Genomic DNA, 22,180 nt, shown 5'->3' with positions numbered 1-22,180 from the left:
ACCATGTGTTCATAATGCTCAACTTTTGTATATGTGGCACCATGTGTTCATAATGCTCAACTTTTGTCAGCATGTAACCACATTCTTTCAACTTTTTTTTTTTGAAAAGCCCAACAACTGATTTTATTGAAATAGAAAAAACAGATAAATGTTGTATGAGAGGGCCCAATAGAAACACCTTACCCATATGATATCAAGTACAGTACTACCCCAACAAAAAAATACAGATAGACTCGAAAAATTTAAAACATGCAGAAAATAAGTAGCTAGGGACGAGTCAATTTAATCCTGCCTCTTCCTCTAGTTTTAGGCGCGGAGCCAGATAACAAACTTTGAAGTGTCGTGCTATTACCAGGAGTAACCAAAGTATCATCCATTAAGTTTCCAAGTTTGAGACAGTCTTATTCTTCCACCGAGAAGTGTAAACCTATCATTCTTCATCTGAGAACTGACTCATGTGATCCTCGGTCTGATTAGATATTAGAATCGCAATAGAAGGAAATGCAGTCCTTGCCACCGGGATAGGTTCCAATGTTTGTGAAGTGTGAATTGTCACCTTTGCATTTGATGCTTCCTAAATAGGGAGCTGCGGGGCTATCCTGACTTTCGGTCCGAACATTATCCCATATAGTATGGTCAGAAGAAGAGTTCCTAGGGGCAGACACCATTTTCTGTCTTGTGATTATTCCCTTCTCGGGTTGGTTGTCATCAGGTTTGTTGGGAGCGCGTTCAGGCACGCGGGGTGCACTAACAACATGTTCTTGCTTTTGACTATTGGTTCTCAACTGTGGGTGCAATCTAAAGCATTTTTCTTGCGGGGGTCCAAACATCTTGCAATGCTTAAAGTAGTAATATTTTTGTTCCATAATGATTTTTTGCCAATAACCATTGTGAGTAGAGCCAAGCCAGATTTCTTCTACATCTGGTAGTGTAATATCCCTTTCAATCAAAATCCTTGCCAAAGAGGGCCGTGAGAAATGAATTGTAAGTGTCTTTACCTGCAAAGGTTTTTCTAGGATAGTCCCAATTGCATTCAAGATAGATAGGTCAAAGAATTGAAGCTTGAGTTCAGGTAATGAGAACCAGATAGCCGCAATTGAGGGTTCTTGACTGGGATCAAAACCAGGGGTCTATTTGAGCAATTTGATATGATTGCCCTCGATTGTGATAAATTTCTTTGAGAAAATCCTTGTGTAATCTTCTTCTATGCTCAGTTGTATCATAACATGTCTTCTGTCGAAAAGACTCACATGCCAAACCTCAGCTAGTTTGAAATCTTCAAAAACCTTCCTGATAATCTCGATCTTAGGGCGACCTAATTGAAACTTTTCAACAAGTAAAAATTTGTATTTTCCTGCACGAGTCGAAATTTCAGCGTCAGAGAAGAATAGTGCTAGTTTGCTAGGAAATTCCAACTTTCTTTGATGAGAAGCCCATGGAAACTGATATAGCTTCCAAGTTGCCCTCCTGGAAGTTTTAGTTTTAGATATAGTTTTGTTCTAGTTAATAAATAAATTCATTATCTTTTACTTGATCGTCTATTTAAAAATGCTCTATTTCTCACTAGCTTATGGACTTTTGTCTTTTTTATCATCATATGGTCTTTCCTTCTACCTTCAATAGGGGCTCTCTTTTTCAATAGAATAGAGTTCCATCCATTAGACCTGTGACTTCTCTTTAGTACCTAATTTATTTTTTGTAATGCATGTTAGACCAACCAATACTAACTAATACCCCACCCTACTTAATACCTAAGGAGATGTTCATATGTCACTTTGCTAGCCCAAATTGAGGTCGAGCTAGAGGTTTTATTGGCAGGCCGGTTGGCATTTTTATTTTACTTCTATAGCTTCTTTGTTGTGGTGCTTATTTTTTCTTATTTCTGGAACTTTCTTAAGTTTTATTTATGTGGCAGCTTCTCTCTGGTGGCTCCTCTGATGTGCTAGTCTATTAGATTCTTCTATTCTTACTGTTTTGTTGAGGTCATTGATTCATGCATGTGAAGGCCTCTAGGTAATGGTGGCTCTGTTGCCACATTATGTGCCTTTTCTTATTGAGGTCATTGAGTCATTCATGTGAAGGCCTCTAGGTAATGGTGGCTCTGTTGCGACATTATGTGCCTTTTCTTGTTGAGGTCATTGAGTCATTCATGTGAAGGCCTCTATGCAGTGGTGGCTCTGTTGCGACATTATGTGCCTTTTCTTGTTCATGCTTCGTTTTTCAATCTCTATTGCTGAGAAAACCTTTTCCTAGTGTTGGCCCTAAAGTAGCAGCCCTGGCTCTGTTATGGAAACTAAGTAACAAATACATAAGCATCAGTCGTTTTCTAAAATGCCTATTTCGTGCTTGCTTACAAGTTATGTATTTTGAGGCATGTTAAGCAACTTATGAGATGAATGAAAAAAAAAATGTTACAATGAAGACTATTTTCTTCATCTATTCCAAAATGGTTCTTAATCAGGTGTGGGACCTGAAATGTTTTTGGGCAAGATAAGTTTCTTGTTCAAACTTGACTTATTTTTCTCTTCTTTATGTTTCTTTCATTTTTCCTTATTTTAATGTTTGGTTTGAAAAAATGATCCATTTATTAAGATCTTCTATATTTATGTGTTAAACATTAATCGTGGTTTTTATGCTCTTTTTCTCTTACTATTAATTTATATTAGGAGATAAAATCTTTTCATTGTTTTTTTTATTTTCATCTATTTTTAATTATTCACCATTATTAAAAGTTGTTTTTTGGATTGATGGCTTGTGTCTTAGCAGAAAATGCATATTAACTTATCTTCTCATCAAACCATCATAACCTCAAATCTTGATCTGCTTTTGGAATCCTCTGCTCTGGAGCACTTATATCACACCCCTAGGAGCAATGGTTTTGCTACACTATAATCTTAAAGTAGGATTTGAATCCAAAAAGTAAATATTTCGAAATGTAGGTTTAAAGTTGTGTTCTTCATCAGGTTTGAAATAGCCCTCTTTTTTCTTCTCGAACCTGCAACTGTAGGAGCCTTGTCCACTATGTACACCCTTTCTTTAACATGTCTCGAGTTTGACACAGATTAGTGCTTTTTTTCATATAGATTAAATTTTGAAGTAAATGGTGGAACAAAAACTTGCATTTCTACAAATCACTTTCTCTTTTTTATATTTTATTTTTTATAATGAATCATGCAAAATATTTTCTAGCATACTCATGTTTGTAACACTCATGTTTATTAAAACTCATGTTTGCAGGTGCCTGTAGGAAAAGGGTAGACTCTGAGAACTTTGAATTCCATAAAAATTTATTCTTGCGTGGAAGTATTGGTACTTTGTTCCATTTGTTGTACATTGATGTTCCATTCTGTTGCCAAAGATTTTTATCTTGTTTGTCAAGGAGACTTGTAATAATGGGCGAGTTTTCTTCTATTCACATCCTAAGAGCTGTTGCTTCCATATTAACGGTTTTTTCTTAACTGAATGCGCAAAGCCTTTTTCTTAAGTCAGTCACCAATCATTTGAGATTAATATTTCACAAGTGAATTCAATTTCCATTCTTTGCCGAATTTTCCAAGTGAATAAAAGAGTGCTCAACTTTAGTTATTGTGTAGTATTGGAAAGTACCAATCCATATTAGGAAGAAAATTATTTCATTTTCTCATAATATATTTTTATAATTGTGTTTTCCTTATTAGATACTGTAATTTTTTTTTTCTATGAATTCCTATTTAGTTATCGTTCACTATTATATATATATATAATATAGCAAGGTGTAATGCATGAAAATGGCTAAAAATAACATTTTTTTTCAGAATTTCTGCTGAGATTAGAGACCAGAAATCTTTTGTTCGCGTTCTAGGACTCCGTCTCCTTGGTTCTCTGAAAGCTACCAAGTCGAAGAAGTGTCGAAGCGACCTCTACGTCTCTAACGAAGCTTCTTTATCACGGACGACAACGAGGAACCTGTAGGAATTCCCGGACTCCATCTTAGATGCACGAAGCCATCTCCTCTCATACGCACAGGAGCTAGGATCGCCTTATCATCTCTCGTGTATGCTCAGAATCACAGTGCTCCATCGTTTGATCCTTCTGCTTGACCAAATTACAGTTCTCTGTCTAGCAATTCCAGCAGATCGGATCACAGAAGTTTGTCACTTTCGCTCGACCAGACGACAGTCATTTGTCAAGCAGTTCTAGCATACCATATCGCAGAACTGTTCAACTGGATTGCAGCCTTGTGGATTCGCTAAAGCAGAGGTCTATACTGCTCCTGAGATCGATTCGGGTTGTCGAACTCTTGAAAACATAGATCTGCACACCTCACTCTCTGGTTCTTGTTCCCTCGTCCAGCCGAAGTTGAACTAAGGGTCTTCCTCTAGTTTTTTTTGCTTGTCAGTCAAGCAGTCATATTAATAGAACCCCTTTCACATTCGTTCGAGCAATAGAAGGTTTTCTCGGGCTTCACAACATTGTCATGGTAAAACACAGAATGGCATCACAATCTTCTTCCTCTGAAGTCACCTCTTGATCTAATCCTACATCATCAATACCCTCTCATATCTGTCAACTCATCCCACCCAATCACTAACTATAAACTGCATGGCCAAAATTTTCTCCAATGGTCATAGTCCGTATTTATGTACGTATGCGGGAGAGGGAAAGATTGGGTTAAAAAAAGATAGATTGTAATATCGAGCCTGAAAATTTGACGACAACTTGGTTATGTCATGGTTAATAAATTTGATGATCATGGAGATTGGAGGAAACTTCCTGCTTTATAGGACAACCAAAGAGATATGGAAGGTTGCATGTGAGACCTACTCTAGCACCAAGTGTTACTCAATTTCTAAACACTCTCACATGCTATTGGCTACAACCGGACATGTATGAGGTTTATGTCTGGAAATGCTCTGATAAAAGTCTTGTATAGGAAAATTATTTAACAAAAATGGAATATCAAATTTCTTCTTGGTCTCAATAAAAACCTAGATGAATTCAGGGGAACAATCATGTGAATTAAACACCTTCTTATTATTTGGGAGGCATTTGCAGAAGTTTGAAGGGAGAAAAGCAGAAATAAGTTAGTGATGATCGACAATCACACCACACAATCTGTTGAGAACTGAGCCTTGTACACTTGCAACACCTCTCAGAATAATAATCCCAAGAAAGGACGACCGTGGTGCGATCATTGTAGGAATCCTGGTCATACGAGGGGAAAATGTTGGAAATTTCACGAAAATCTATAGATTGGAAACCATCCTATAGAAGACATGATAGGGAGAACCGTACAAATGCTACTATCACAAACAACAATAATGCAGAAGTCAGTCCAATCACCAAGGAACAAATTGAGACACTTCAGAAAATGTTAAGTCATGGGTACAATTCTAGACAAATACCACAATCCTCTACTGAGCCACCGATCAGTCTATTGGCACGCTAAGGTTTCTTACCCTATGCTCTTATTTTTCAAAACAATAAACTAAAACCTTGGATAGGTGACTCCGGAGACTCGGATCATATGAAGAGAGATATCAAAGTTTTTAAATTACAACCCATGCACCACTCACTATGCAGTTTGAACAATTGACGGTTCATTCTCTATAGTAGTAGGAATGAGATAAGTTGAATTAACAAAAAACTTTCTCCTCTACTCAATTTTCTATATTCTAAAATTGTATTACAATTTACTCTCAGTCAAAAAACTCACAACTTAAGAAGTGTTTCTAAATTTTATTCTAATTTTTGTGATTTTCAAGTAGTAGATTCGAAGAAGGTAATTCACGGTGTTGAGATGCATGGTCGTCCATATGTGCTCAAAGAAAATAATCTTATCAGTAGACAAGTTCATCTATCAATTTGTATTTATTAGTCTAGATCAAATTATATTAATATAGTTTCTAATTACAAGCCCGTTTTAATTGAAAGTTAAGTCATGCTAAGGTATTGTTACATTGTTCATCTAAATTTTGCTATATTCAAAAAATGTTTTCACATTTGTTTTTTAATAAAAAGTCTAATTTATATTAATGTGAAACCTACCAACTTGCAAAATTTACCATAAATGTATATTTTAAACTATAATACAAACCCTCACATTCTTTTGTTCTAATTCACAGTGATATATGATGACCCTCTCAATTAAAAAATATAAAAGATCCACGATGGTTTCTATCATTAATAGATGATCATACTAGAATGACTTGTATATTCCTCATGAAAGAAAATTTTGAAACCACCACTATATTTCAATCCTTTCACCCCATGATACTTACTCAATTCTAAAGCAAAATTGAAGTACTTATAACTAATAATACTAAAGAATATTTTATTTTCATTTTTGGTCATTATCTTTCCATGCATGGTATCTTTAATATAAGTTCTTGTGATGATACTCAATAAATGGGGTCGTTAAGAACAAGGACAAACATTTACTTGAAGTGGCCCGTGCCATTATGATTTTTAATCAAGTCCTTAAATATTTTTGGGGGGAAGCCATACTCATAACCGCATATCTTATCAATAGAATGCGTAGTTGTGTGCTAAAATTTCTAATTCCTAGTAATATTCTTATGGAATTCTATCTACATATCTACTCTTTTTCTTCCGACTTTCCATTGAAAATCTTTGGTTGTTTCTCTTTTGTTCATATCCACCGACTACACCGCACTAAACTTAATCCCAATGCTCTTAGATGTATCTTTCTTGGTTACTCCTCCAACCAAAAAAGGATACAAATACTACTCACCAATTAGTAGGAAAGTATATTATTCTATGGATGTCACTTATTTGAGAATCAATTATACTTTCACAAATCTAAAATTCTGGGCGAGAACTCTAGGAAAATTTAAATTTGGGACTTTCTCTAAGATACTCAAATTGAATCAAATCCAGTCACTTAAACAATTGAACCAAACCTATCACTAAACTAATTCCACTTGAAGAACCAAACTTTGTCACTAAAACTACCCCATTTAACTACTTCACCCCATCTTGACACTAGTGATAAGGTATTTTGTGTCTATGTCAAGAAAAAAATACTACTGAGCATGTAGAGTATACCATGCAGAACAGGAGCTGTCAAGAACCTGAACCAAGTCCTCCTACACTGATATTATCTTGATATATGATATTCCAGAGCAAATTATAAACTTAAAAGGAAACTTGCAATAGAAATTGATATCAAAGATCTTGGGAATCTCCACTATTTTCTTAGAATGGAGGTGGCTCAGTCAAAGGTGGGAATTGTGATATCCCAAAGGAAGTACTTTATATTTATTAAGTGAAATTGACATGCTTGGGTGTAAACCTATTGACACATTAATGGATTCCAACAAAGTTTGAACAATAGTGAAGAAAACAATCCAATTGACAAAAGAAAATATCAAATACTTGTGGGCAAACTACTTTATATATCACACACAAAACCTAATATTGTATATTCAGTTATTGTAGTAAGCCAGCACATGAATAATCCAAATGAGCATTTGGAAGCGGTGAACAAAATCCTGAGACACTTGAAGATGACTCCTGGATAGGATTTGCTATTCAATAGATCTGAAAAATATTAGGTTAAGATATACAAAGATGCTCGTTGCAGAAGATATAACTGATCAAAAATCAACCATTGGATATTGTTCATTTGTCTAGGGTAATTTCTTCATGTGAAAAAGTAAAAAAAAACAAGTTGTCTTTCGGAGTAGTACATAATTTGAATATAATGCTCTTGCACTAGGATTATGCGAGAGAATGTGAATTCAGATGTTATTAAGGGAACTTAAGGTTGAGATTAAAGACAATTAAATTAGTCAGTGATAACTAAGTAGATATTAGTATAGCCAAAGATCTTATGCATCATGACAGAATAAAACATCAAGACTGACCGACATTTCATCTCAGAAAATATTAACAATGGAATTGTTCAACTCAACTATGTTCCTGCATGACTTCAGGCTGTTGATATTCTCACCAAAGTACTACCAAGGATCAAGCATGATGAATTGAAATCCAAGCTCGATTTATACAATATATAGAATTCTTATCATAAAAGTGTCAATCCATATTAGGAAGGAATTTTTTTGTACAACTTGAGGGGGAGTATTGGAAAGTGTCAATCCTTATTAAGAAGAAAATTTTTTCCATTCTTTAGAATATATTTCACTAATTGTATTTCTTGTCTTTTTTTATTTTTCTTATTTTAGAGGGATTCCTATTTGGTTTCATTTCCTTATTTTATATAACAAAGTATAACTCATTCCGTTCAATGACATGTCTTGCACGGCATAATTCATTGACTTCCCATATCAAACCTCTTAACAAAACTACACATTTTTCCATGTTTCTGGGTGCCGCTGATCCCTAAGTTTTATCCAATTCCTCAAGTGAATGCTTCTAGCTAGAATGAAAAGAGGATTTGATTATTCTAGTATCTTTGCATTTTGGTAGGTCAAATCTGCAGTGGTGGGCTTGTTGTTCACAATTTTCATGAAACACAAATCAAATAGGTTATACTAATATGATTTGACATACTGACATAATTTTGGAATGACAAGTTTTCCTGTTGAAAGTTGTTCAATGAGAAATGAAAACTATACTTTCGTAGGCTTATCTCATTGTGCTATTTCAGGTGGAATTTTAATCGACCACCCATTCCTCCACTCTTTGAAATGTTAACCGTGTTTTTGTTTTTTTTGAATTTGCATATCGTTATCTTAATGCTTATATATATATATATATAAGTCTAAGTCATTACACGATATATGGCTTCATCGTTCTCATTTCCGCTCTGCTAGAATTCGCATATGGCGAACCCTGGTTTTTCTGCTTCATTGCATCTTCATCGATCAAGCATTGTTTCATCTTTCGTCTTTTTCGTCTTTGTCGCCAATTTTCGTCATCGAGTGTGGGCTTCTGCGGCTTGTCATCATCCCAAGAAGTCGTTGGGCTTGGGGCATCTCTTAGCTGCTGCTAGCTAGCTCTTTTGGTCTACAGTTCACAGAGGGGCTTTCCTCCATCCCGCTCTTTGCTCCTTTTTCTGGTTTCATAATTTGCTCTGTGCTTTCTTCACCTTTCGTAACGTCGCTCCTCCATCTATTAGGGATGGCTTCAGACAGATCGTATGCGGCTGCCCAAGCCTTGAATGCACCTAAATCTTGCTCTTTTCCTCTTTTGTTTGAGTGGGTGGAGGACATTAAGAAATTTGATAGTAAGAATGGGAAACCTGTCATATTTTTTACAGAAGCTGAAGGTATTCAACCCGTTTTCTCCTGTGGTCTAAATTTGATCGAGAAATTTTTGTATGATCATCCAAAAATAGAGCTGATTTGTAAGGAATTTGAGTTTATGCATCTTGTTGGGGAGTGGAAAATTGGACTTTTAGATAGAACACACATTCTTATTCCAATTTCTTATTCCACTTAATAATGAAGAGGATTACACACTTATTTGTTAGAAGAATAATCTGGATTGATAACAAAGCAATAAAGATTTTGAAATAGTCTATGGATTTTGACTCACAAATGAAACGACCAATCATTTCTTTTTGGATTCGTCTCCTTGATCTGAAATTTCACTATTTCACTCAAAAAGTGTTGTACTCTATTGTCTCAGCTTATTGTCAGCCACTCAAAACGGACATTCCTACTTTTAATCTTTTTCACCCAACTGAAGCCAGAGTACTTGCTGAAAGAGACATCACTTCATCCGCTTCTGAGGAAATTTGGTTGAGCACACAACATCATGGATATTAGCAAAAGATAGTGATTGAGATTTTTCCTTCTTATTGTTTGAACTGTCGTATGTTCGACCACTCTAATTCTCAATGCCACCATCTACACCCCCAACTCAGACCAAAAAAGCAAAGTGCTCCGTCAAAGACAGAGAATTCATCTCCTCCTGATCAGCTCTAAGTTATTAACACTATTGATCATCAAAAGGATACTCCTGAAGACGTCACTATCCTCACAAGTAATATGTCAACCATTCAGTCTCCACACAATGTTGTAGCTCCCCCGTCTTTGGAACCTCCTATCGTTGGGGCGAGGGAGATTCTTCAGACCACACCTGCCCTAGAACCTAGCACTGATATTACAGGTGGCGATATTTCTACTGCTTCACTACCGTCTCATCAGGTCGAGCAAAATGTTAATGTTACTCAGGCTTATGGGGATCATGATATGCAACAGCCTACACCTATCCGACCACCTTTGGAACAATCCATTGATCAGATGAGTTAATCCTTGAACGAGGAATGACAGATTTACACATCCAGGAGGAAGAAGAAGAGTGGAGACCTACTTGAGCTCACGAATCTGATGGACGATACTTTGGTTACTTCGGGTAATGATACGCACCTTACTAATTTGTTAGTTGGCTCCCTTTCGAGAACTAGAGGCAGAGGAATGACTAAAGTGGAACGTTCCTAGCACTTTTGCACCCGTTGGTGGCTTTTTAGTTTTTTATCTTTTTGTATCTTTGTTTTATTTGGATTTGTGTGTGTTGTATTATGTGAGTTCGGTCTTATTTTAGGCTCTCTCATACAACCTATCTGCATCTTTTCTTTTTTATTATATTAGTTCTTATGCTTTTTCTAAAAAAAATATAGTTTAAGCCAAAATAAAAATTTCATTGATGGAAAGTCGATACAAAGGTTTTAGTGAGCAGGTGCTAAGAACCCACTCACAAAGCATACAAGACTCAAAAAAATGTCAAAATATATAAGTATACCTCAAAAAATTCAATTAGATTTCATGAAATTGTAGAAGAGTGTTGAGTAAGAGTAGAGGAGGTCAATCATGATGGGAGGGTTTTCGTCTCCCCCTCCCCCTGGTTCTAGGAATGGAGTCCAGCAAAAATCTGTGAAGGGGGCTTTTGCACGAAATGATCAAACGGTCATCCTTGAGATTTTTGAGGCGAGGCATTCCTCTTTTCTTCCTCTTGTATTTTTGAATCTGTCATTCATCTTCCACTTATTATTCCTGTTGATCATTGTTACAGGTTCACGAGGAGCAAGTTCAGGCTGTGTAGGAATGTTTCCATTGTTAGGAATGGGGACGACAGATAGCTCATCTTTCTGGTTAACATTAGTAACAAGTTCCAAAAAAGTTGCAGAATCTAAAGTTGTCTCTTGGGTAGCATTGGCAGAATTAACTGGTTCAGGAATAGATTGGTTCTTTGCATTTTGTCTAAAAATGAACTGTCAGAAATAGGGTTCCTTTGCATTTTATTCAGCCATAGGATTATCTTTATCAACTGTATTGGAATATTGGGTTTCAATTTTGGGTGTAATCTGAAACATTTCTCACGTGTGTGGCTATATATATATATATATATATATATATATATAATAAGGAGAAAGAAAGATACAGATACAAAGTGTGAGAGGGCCCAAGCATGACTCCCTGCCCACAAAAAAACAAATGGTTCCAAAACTAAAAAAAAATAGAAAAATACATTAGTAACAGTGTCAAAATACATTGTATCAGGTAGCTAGAGAGCGACTCAATTTGGTCTTGTCTCTGCTTCTAGTTCTAGGAAAAGAGCAAGCTGGTAAGCTAGTAAGGTGATTGTCATTGTCAAGGATAACCAATGTATCATCCAATATGTTCCCGAACTGGAGTCTACCTCCATTCTGCTTTTTCCTCTTTCCTCCTGGAATAGACCTATCATTCCTCTTTCGAAGAATCAGTCTGATGGGGTGGTAGAGCTGAAGCAGAAGGAATATCAACCATAGTACCACTACCCACAATAGGTTCTAACATATGTGAATTATGAGTTGTCTCTACACCGGATACTTCATGAAGAAGTGGAGCTGCGAGGCTCTCCTGATTATTAGTCTGAACACTTTCATTTGTAGGTAATGGTCCATCAGTACTGTTTTCTATGGGGTTTGAAGGTGTCAACATCACATCCCTCGCAGTAACAGTAAGAGCAGTGCCATTAGGGGGGTCCTCAGGGGCAACATACACCACCTGTCTGATAATATCCTCCCCAGGTGGAACTAAAAAGTCGAGAGCAGTGGGGTTAGACTCATCCTTATTCACTTGAACCTTAGTTTTCAAATTAGGATGGAGCTTGTAGCATTTATCAAGGATATGAACAAATATCTTACAGTGGGTACAATATTGGGGTATGTGTTCCAAGATGATTTGTTGTCAATATCCATTGTGGGTTGTGTCTAACCAGACTTCAATAACATCTGGTAAAGTAATATCCTTTTCCACAAGTATTATGACCACTAAGGGTCTGGTTAGGTTGAAAGTAGACAAATCTAGCTTCAAAGGATCCGCTAGGATGACCCTAATAGAGTACAGAACCTGATGGTGAAAAAAATGCAGTTTGAGACAAGGTAAACTAAACCATACCTGTACAGTGGGAGTTTCATGATTTGGGTCGAAATCAGAAGACCAGTTGAGTAACTTCATAGCTTTTCCCGTAATATTAAGATATTTCTTGGAGAAAATTCTGGTATTGTCTTCAGCCATTGTTAGTTGGATCAACACATGCTTCACATTCATAAGTCTCACCTTCCACTTACCTACTGGCTTAAGATCATCTACGCTCTTTCTGATAACCTCCATAGGTGGGTGTCTCCACTAAAATTTTTCAATGAGAACAAACTTGAATTTTTCTGTCAGGGTATAAATTTCTGAGTCAGAGAAAAAATTGTTGGTTTCTAACCTTTCCTACTTATTTTCTTAACAAAAGGAAAATCATGTGTCATCCCGACATTCTTTATAGTTTGAGGGGAATACCACCGCGAACTCCACTTGAGGGTTTCTCACCACGTGGACTAATGAAACCTTTGTCGGTTCAGTAAAAGAAGAAGGAAGTGCCATCAAAACAACCACTGTCACCTGCAGGGAGAAATTTGCATCGGGCTGGAGAGAGGCACAGAAACAAAGCAGAAGATAAGGTCGGAGAAGCACTGGCGCAGACAGCGGAGTTGGATGCCGACGCAGAAGCTGCGGATTGCAGCTCAACAAGGTCGACACTCGAAGTAGAAGCTCACGTGGTTGTCGACGATCGCTGAAAACGAAACGATGGCAGAGGCGGAGACTTCTTGCTTTGGTCGAACCCTAAGACGCGCCACGAGAGCTCTGGCTCGATTCTCCCACCACGAACCCTATTTCAATAAAATTAGCCCTTAGGCTTTTCACAGATATAATGTGATAGAGGGCCCAAACATGGCACCCGGCTCACAACAAAACCACAAGGGGTTCCATAACAAAAAAATACTGAAATGTACATTAGAAACATAAAGAAATATTCTAAAAATGTAGAAATACATAGTATCAGGTGGCTAGAAAGCAACCCAATTTGGTTTTGCCTCTGCCTCTGGTTCTAGAAAAGGAGCAAGCTAATAAGTTAGTAAGATGAGTAAGATGATTGTGTTAGTAAGATGATTGTCATTGTCAGCAGTAACCAATGTATCATCCAATAGGTTCCCGAGCTAGAGTCGACCTCCGTTCTTCCTCTTGGAATAGACCTGTCATTCCTCTTCCGAAGATTGGCTCACCTGATCTTGGTCTAAAGTGTGTTGGAGATGTGCAAATAATTGGACATTAGAAGCAACTACATGTTGTACCGGTCGATTTATTATTGGATCAAAGGAGCACTATCGTGTGTCTTGGCATGTGAGTGAGTCCATGTGAGTGAGTCTTCTTCAAAGTCTTCTTCAATAACAATGGGTGGTATAAACACAACTGGATTTGTAGTTGTAGTTTGTTGTTGTTCTTCAAGAATTGCAGTGTTGGAAAGAGGATCAAGTTGCATCTTCTCAGCAGGGATAGTAGGTGACTGTTCTTTAGCGATATTTGGCCTCAGATGAGGATGCAAATGATAGCAAATAGTAGAGCTGTGACCAAACATACTACAATGAGAGCAATAAGGAGGATGTGGTTTCATTTCAACCTTTTGTCAATACCTATTGTGCATAGTGTCAATCCATATCTCATCCGGAGCTACTTGAGTGATATCTCTCTCAACTAACACACAAGCTACAGAGAGTCTAGTGACAGCAAACGTAGGACTATCCACCTTTAGAGGCTTACCGTAAGCAGTTGCTAAAGAGTAAAGGATTTCCATGTTGAACAGATGTAATTTTAACCTCAGAAACCTTATCCAAACATGAATGATAGGGGACTCCGCTTTTGGATCAAAACCGACAGTCCACTTCAGAATTTTCATAAAACGATTACCAATCTTGATAGCTTTTCGAGAGAAAATGCGAGTGTAATCGGCATCATGAGATAGCTGAATTAGTATATGTCTACCGTCAAGTAGGTCAATGTTCCAACTGTCCAATAGTTTCAGAGTACCAAACTCTATCCTTATGATCTCCAGTTTTGGGTAACCATAAAGGAATTTCCCCATTAGAGAGAAACGCCAAGAGGACGCAAGAGTATTGGTTTCAACCTCTATGAGAATAAGTACAGACTCTCCATTTTTTTTCCAAGATTTTTAATAAAAGTGTGATCACCTCCACCTTCAAGAGCCTCATGGAAAGATTCTGGAACATTGCAGGACTTACCGATAGAAAAACCAGAGAAAAACCAGACGCTGAACCTGGAGGAGGGGCACGAGCGGGAAAGTCTTCGGCAAGAGCATTTGCATAGGAACGGAGCGTCGAGGTCCCTCTGTGAGATAGTAGAGAAATAGTCTGGCAAGCAGGAAGCGAGCGGAGAGGCGAACAGGAAACCTTCTGTCGGGCAGGAAACGAGCAGACAGGCGTGCCCTTTGCGAAACAGAGCGAGCAGAGAGGCGCAGAAAAGAACCACAGACCAGATGAAATTGCAGCTTGAAACTGGAGCACGAAAAGGGAAACAACGCCCTTCGTCGTAAGGGAAGACGACGAACGTAGAGCCCTTCGTCGTCGTCGTCGAGTGTGGGAAGTTCGTTGTCGAGCCGCTGACCAGATGAAACCGTAGCTCGAAACTTTGGTTTCGCCCGATGGCGAAACCCTAGCAGAGCAGATGTCCGCTGACATATATATATACATGATCGATATAAATGGCATCAGGGCGTTCCTACGCCGCTACTCTCGCCAGTGATAACCCCGTCTCCAGCCCTCTTTCCAATATGTTTCCGCAACGATACCATGACAATTTTACCCTTGGTATTGAAACCGTATTTCTCAAAAAAGCTTCCCGTAAAAATGACAAACCTGGAATCTTTCTCACTGAGGCAGAAATCTCCACCCTAGTTGCGTTCTGTCGACTGTTCTTAGTAGGTAAGTTTCTTTATGGAAACCCTAAACTTGAACTAATTCGAAAGGATTTTGAGCAAATGAAACTGAAAGGGGGTTGGAAGATAGGTAAATTGGATGGTCGCCACATTCTGATTCAATTATCAAATGATGAAGACTACACCCATTTGTTTGCGAGAAGACTTCTTCGAATAGAAAACCAGGTGATGAAAGTTTTAAAATGGACGGTGGATTTTGACCCTCGTATTGAACCTCCTACCATTCCTGTTTGGCTGCGCTTCCCAGGTCTGAAGATCCGCCTTTTTGATCAAGAGCTTCTCTTTGCTTTAGCGATGGTATACGATAAACCCCTCAAAACTGACACGGCTACAGTGAATCTAACTCGGCCTTCAGAAGCCAGAATTTTGATAGAAATAGATATTACTTTACCTTTTTCGGAAGAAATATGGATTGACACACCATATCAGGGTTTTTGGCAGCAAGCAGAACTTGAACAGATACCACTTTATTGTACTCACTGTCGTATATTTGGACATTCTTCTTTTTAATGTTATCAGTTGCATCCAAATTTAAAACCTTCAAGTAAAAATGCTTATGGATCTGTCCCACCTCATACCTGTCCCTCCTCTGCCCCTGAGTGCATTCCACAAACTATTGAAACACCGGTTGACACAATGTCACTTCCGCCTCCCACTACCGGAGACAATACTCTCTCTGTTCTTCCGACTGATATATTGGCAGATGGTTTACTTGGGCCTGACAATCAGGATAGTATTGAAGCTCCACATCTCCAGGACGCTTCAGGTGTTGAAGAGACATGCTTACCATCTCTTCAGAATCAGAATGTTATTGCTGCTAGTCAGGAGCTGGGGGCTCATTCTCTCCTACATACCCAACAATCTGTTGACCACACTGATCAGATGAGCCAGTCGTCGGATGAGGAATGACAGGTTTACACATCTAGAAAGAAAAAGAAAAATGGAGGCACACCCCAGCTTGGGAACTTAATGGATGATACCCTAGTAACTTCGGGTAATGTAACGACACTCAACAATTTGTTAGCTCTCTCCGGTCCTAGAACCAGAGGAAGAGGCAAGACCAAGCTGGCTCGTGACTCTATATTTTTGTTAATTTTTTTGAAAAGATTATCATGCAAATACCTATTTTCTTCTTTAATTGGTAATCTTTCAATTTACATCAGGCTATCAAAGCCAAAACATAACTACTATTTTAACATATGATGTGGCTTTAGAGTGTGTTCAAACTTGTTATATATATATATATATATGTATTTGAAAGCCCCAAAAGACTAATATATTAAATAGAAAGAAAGATACAGATACAATGTGTGGGAGGGCCTAAGCATGACAATCGCCCACACAAAAAACCACAAAGTTTCAAAACTAGAAAAATCAGAAAATACATTAGATGCTAAAACAAAAAATCTAACAGTGTTGAAATACATAGTATCAGGTGGCTAGAGAGCAACCCAATTTGGTCTTGCCTTTGCCTCTAGTTCTAGGGAAGGAGCAAGCTAATAAGTTGATAAGTTGATTGTTATTGCCAGTAGTAACTAATGTATCATCCAATATGTTCCCGAGTTGGAGTCGGCCTCCATTCTTCTTCTTTCTCCTGGAATAGACCTGTCATTCCTCATCCGAAGAATCAGCCTGTGGGGTGGTAGAGCTGAAGCAGAAGGAATACCAACCGTAGTACCCACAATAAGTTCTAGTATATGTGAAGTATGAGTTGCCTCTACATCAAATACTTCCTGAAAAAGTGGAGCTACAAGGCTCTCCTGATTATCAGTTTGAACACTATCACTCGCAGTAACAGTAACAACAGTGTCATTGGGGGGGTCCTACGGAGAAACTTTGTCAGCATCACATCACTCGCGGTAATAGTAATAGCAAATGGTACAAATATATCCTTAGATCTATCCTTATTCACTTGATCTTTAGATTTCAAATTAGGGTTAAGTTTGTGGCATTTATCAAGAGTATGCCCAAACATCTTACAATGAGCACAATAAGAAGGTCTATGCTCCATGAAGAAGGAGAAGGAATCTGAACTACCCAAACATCTTACAATGAGCACAATAAGCACAATAAGAAGGTCTATGCTTCAAATTAGTTGTTTGTTCCTTCTTTAGAAATTAACAGAATACCTACTCCTGGTATGGGGGATGCTGAGGTGGCTCAAGGGCCTTTACCCGTGGATGTTACAGTTACTGAGTTGGTTGATCCCCCTTTCTTCACTGATCTTCAAACCGAACCCTCCACTCAAATACCTATAGTTGCCGACCCCGCCCAGCCTTCCTCTTCCCATTCCTCTTCCGATCCCTCCACTCACATTATCTCTTCACAGCAGGATCCATCAGCAATTGTTTTCTGTCCTTGAATTTGAATGACAAATTCAGAGATATAGTGGAAAACGAGGGAGAAGTAAACTTGAACTACCGAAATTACCACAATCAAATACTACTGATATCACTTATGACTCAGAAGGTGAGCACTGACACCTACCCTATAGGATTGCTAGAGGGGAGAGTGCCATGAGCCATAATACTTAATGTTTTGGTGTGGAACATTAGAGGAGTGGCGGACTCTCACTCCTTTAATCTTTTAAAGCATTTATGTAGGGTCCATAAACCTGACATCCTTGCTATTTTGTAGCCTTTTGTTTCAATTCATAAAGATAGCATCATCAAGAGGTTCAAGGGGTATTCGCATTTCTGCAATGTGAGCAACAAAATTTGGCTTTTTTGGAAGAAGGATATCGTTGTTAATATCATTGATGACAATGTGCAGTATGTTCTCATTCAATATCAATTTGAACTGTTTTCAGGTTGGGCTACGTTTATCTATGCTAGCTCTCACTTAAGGGATTCTCACTTAAAGCTCTCACTTAAGGGATAAATTCCTTCTTTGGCAACAACTTACTCATTTGGGGGCCATAATAAATGCTAATCGGTTCATTGGAGACGATTTAAATATGATTATGTCGCCTACATAGAGATGGGGTGGCGCTAAGGTTGACACAAATCTTATTAATCGTTTCTGTGAATATATTGAGGAAGCTGACCTTTATGATTTAGGTTTCTCTGGTCCTCCTTACACTTGGCGGAGAATGTTACAACGTTTGGATAGATTCTTGGGAAACTCTCAGTTTTTGAGCTACTATAATATTATCCAAGTCAAGCATTTGAATCATGCTACTTCGGATCATAATTCGATTCTGCTTACTTTAGCTTTTCATTCCAAGTCTTCTCGATATCATTTTAAATTTCTTAATGTTTGGACTACTCACACCACTTTCATTGATTTGATTCAACAGGTTTGGGTCTCTAATGGAAGTGGGAATCCTTGACTTACGTTGTGGCAACTGCATAAGAATGTGGCTTTTCATTTAAAAAGATGAAACATTGACACTTTTGGTAATGTTCACTCTAGGGTGCTAAAGGCCCAACAAGAGGTGGATGATTTAGAGGCTCAGGTGATTGCTACTCCTACTCCCGATCTTGGTTCTAAACTAGTGGATGCTCACCACACTCTTTGAGGAAATCTCTATTGAGGAAGATTTCCTCAGACATAAAGTTTGTGATAATCATTTTAAGAATGATGACAGAAACACCAAATACTTTCATGTCACTATCAAATATTGCCGTAACATAAACACCATCATCAAGATTGTTATCGATGAGGGCTCCACTCTTACTGATGCTAATCAGATTGGATGTAATGCAGCTGATTATTTTTCTTCTCTTTATGCTGATACTCCACCCATCATTGATATTATTTCTGATTATTTTGAGGACCAAAGAGATATGTTCTCCAATCTCTCTTTGTCGGACCCCCCTACTGAGTTGGAAATTTTAAATGCTCTTAAAGATATTAGCTCACAGAAGACTCCTGGCCCTGATAGTTTCAACTCCACTTTTTATATTTCTTGTTGGGACATTGTTAAGAAGGAAGTAATGCTGGCTATTCAAAGTTTTTTTCAGGGAGTTGATCCTACGAAGTATTTCTCTGCTGCCTTGATTGTTCTCATTCCTAAGTCTACCACTAAATCACATTGGAAGGATTTTAGGCCCATATCATTAACCTCGGTCATATCTAAAATCATTAATAAAGTGATTGTGACTCGAGCTCGCCTCCAATCTCATCTTACTTCTCTTATTTCTCCTCAACAATCGACCTTTAATATTAAAGGTCGTGACATTTCTGATAATATTCTGTTGACACGGGAAATATTACAGGATCTTGATAAAAATTACAGTGGTGGCAATCTGGTGATCAAACTTGATATCAAAAAAGTCTTTGATACCTTAAATTGGGATTTCATCGTCAATGTTCTCAAAGCTAGAGGTTTTAATACAAGTTTTTGCTCCTTGAATAAAAGATGGCTCGCCAACAATTATTATTCTGTCTTGGTCAATGGAAACTCTTATGGTTTTTTCATTGCTTCTCGGGGCATCAAACAGGGAGAGCCTCTTTCTCCTATTATTTTTATTTTAGCTTTTGATTATTTCTCTAGGATGCTTAATAGTTTCCAACTCTCACATCCACATGTTCAGTTAATGATGATCTCTCACCTTGCTTATGCATATGATGTTATTATTTTTACTAATGCTTCTAAATTTGCCATAAAACAAGTGATGGGGCTTTTACAGGATTTCCAAAGCTGTTCCGCTCTTTGTTTCAATAGTGACAAATGTCAATTGTTTTTTGGCAAACAGGTTAAGCAACATATTATTCAATGAGGTGTTATGTTTACAGGTTTTCAGAATGTCTCTCATCCCCTTAAATATCTTGGGGTGATTTTGATAAGGGGGAGAAGGAAACAGATGCATATGGATGATGTGATTGATAAAATCAAGGCAGGATCTCTTTACTTACTAGTGTTCTTCAGAGCATTCCTTTATATGTTTTGCAAGTGTTCAATCCCAAGAAAAATGTTATTTGTACTATGGAGAAGCTCTTTAATAAATTTCTTTGGGTGGGGAATGGTGCAAAGAAAATCTGGAGTACTTGGCATAAAGTTTGTAAGTCTAAAGAAGCTGGTGGTCTCGATTTTAAAGCACTAAAGCATACTGTGGAAGTGAACCTCTGTAAGCTTTGGTTCAAATTTAGATTAGGTTCCTCTCTTTGGGCTATGTTTATGAGGCTAAAATATTGTGCTAATATTCATCCTTCCTTGGTCTCTTGGAAGGTTGGAGATTCTCGTATTTGGAAAACTGTAGTGAATGCTAGAGATACAGCAAATGGTTTCATTTTTTTGGATATTGGAGAGGGGAACATTTACTTCTGGAATGAAAATTGGGGTTTTTCTCACAATTCTGGCTTATCTTACTCCCCTCATTCTAACTCTTTATTGGTCTCTGATTTCTTTGATAATGAAGGTTGGGATTTTTCTAAATTATGCTCTACGGTTGGGGAACAAAATGCAAAGCATATACTCGCAATCCTCATCACTCCTATTCATAAAGATATCCCCATGTGGAAAAGAAGCAATTCTCTCTCAGTTTGCAAGCTCATTTATGACACTCTACACTCACATCGTGACTGGATATAGGGGAAATGGATTTGGCATAAATATTTATCTCCTTCTCTATCCTTTTTTCTTTAGCGTTATCTTATGTCGTTAATCCCACTGGATGACATTCTTAAGCATAAGGGCTTGAAATTAGCCTCTATATGCCATATGTGTAGAATGAAGGAGGAGGATATAACACACATTTTCTTTGAGTGTGTTTTCTCTTTGGAGGTCTGGGATATGATTGACACTCACTTTGGTTTCTCTTGGACACATAGAGTATCTTTAACTAGTTATTTATGACAATGAAAGGATTTTGATGTCTGTAAGGGGAGGTTTCCCCTCCCTTTATTGGTTTTGTGGTTTCTTTGGGACTTCTGAAACCAGAAATAGCTTTAATTATCACACCTCTCCCCTCTCTATTGCTATGATTGTTGCATATGTGATTGCCTATTATAATAAAGCTTTAAGAGCTAGCTCTTCCATGGTTAACACCACTAAGGTCCCTCCGCTTATTTTGTGGACTCCCCCGCATGTTAATTATGTGAAATTAAATGTTGATGGTTGTTGGCATGCTAACTGTGTTGTGGTTGGTGGTTTATTTAGAAATTTTGAGGGGAAATGTCTTGGTTTTTTCACTTCCCCAGTTATTGTCGAAACTCATTGGTTGTTGAATGTTAGGGAGTCTTTTTGGCTTTAGTGGTGGCCAACATTTTCAATTTTTGTAAGCTGGAGGTGGAGATGGATTCAAAAATGCTTTATGATATTTTGGTTGACACTACTTCTCCACTCTGGGATTTAATTGGTATATTTAAAAGAATAATAGCTCTTATAGCTGAAAAACATCTTAAGGTTAAATGGAAGTTTATTCATAGAGAGGGCAACTCCCCTACTGACTAGCTTGCCAAATATGCAGAGGAGACTTGTCACGTTGGCACACATCCCACTGCCCCTCTTCGGAGACTTATCATTGGAGATACCTTAAATCTCCCCTACATTCGGTTCTAAGATTTTATGTGTTTTGGTCATCAACTGTTCGGTTAGGCTGAACTTTGCTGAATTTTCTCTTTTGGTTTCCCTCTTTTTGTTTGGCTTGGCTGGTTTTGTCAGTTATTACAGGAGGATCTCATTTTTGAAGACACGGGCTGGGATGGAGTCCTTGCTCTTGGCTGTGGCGCAGAGGATGGCTCCTTTACATGACTTTCTTTGTTTTGTTTTCATTCAAATACTTCCAAGATATACAAGCACACAAGATTACTATTTTTATTTTTGGATTCTTTTTTCTGGTTTCTGGGTATACCTGTATTTTGGAGACTAATTTTTGCGTGAGTTGTAGTTAGGGAAGAGGGACCCCTAGGGGTGAGTCAAATGTATTTTTTTTTTGTGTTTTCTAGAATGGGGACCCTCTTCCCCTCCTTAACCCTGTACCTTCTTTTTAAATATTAACGTGTAGGG

The 22,180-nt window shown here is 37.8% G+C and overlaps 1 protein-coding gene across 6 annotated transcripts in view; it reads left to right on the top strand.

Annotated features, from left to right (window-relative positions):
• LOC110026934 (meiotic recombination protein SPO11-1) overlaps positions 1–22,180 on the top strand; it is a 102,694-nt gene that overhangs the window by 65,450 nt on the left and 15,064 nt on the right. For 5 of the 6 annotated variants that reach the window (XM_020728161.1, XM_020728162.1, XM_020728164.1 and 2 more), the window contains one exon: positions 3,238–3,254. The exons of the other annotated variant lie outside the window; for it this stretch is intronic. In XM_020728161.1, coding sequence (XP_020583820.1) covers positions 3,238–3,254 — 17 coding nt within the window. The remainder of the gene's footprint in view (positions 1–3,237; positions 3,255–22,180) is intronic. 6 annotated transcript variants of the gene reach the window in all.

Source organism: Phalaenopsis equestris, unplaced genomic scaffold, assembly GCF_001263595.1.
Source record: "Phalaenopsis equestris unplaced genomic scaffold, ASM126359v1 Scaffold000404, whole genome shotgun sequence".
Taxonomy (NCBI): Eukaryota; Viridiplantae; Streptophyta; class Magnoliopsida; order Asparagales; family Orchidaceae; genus Phalaenopsis; species Phalaenopsis equestris.
Note: the sequence above shows the minus strand (reverse complement) of the source record. Positions and strands in the feature narration are given on the sequence as shown.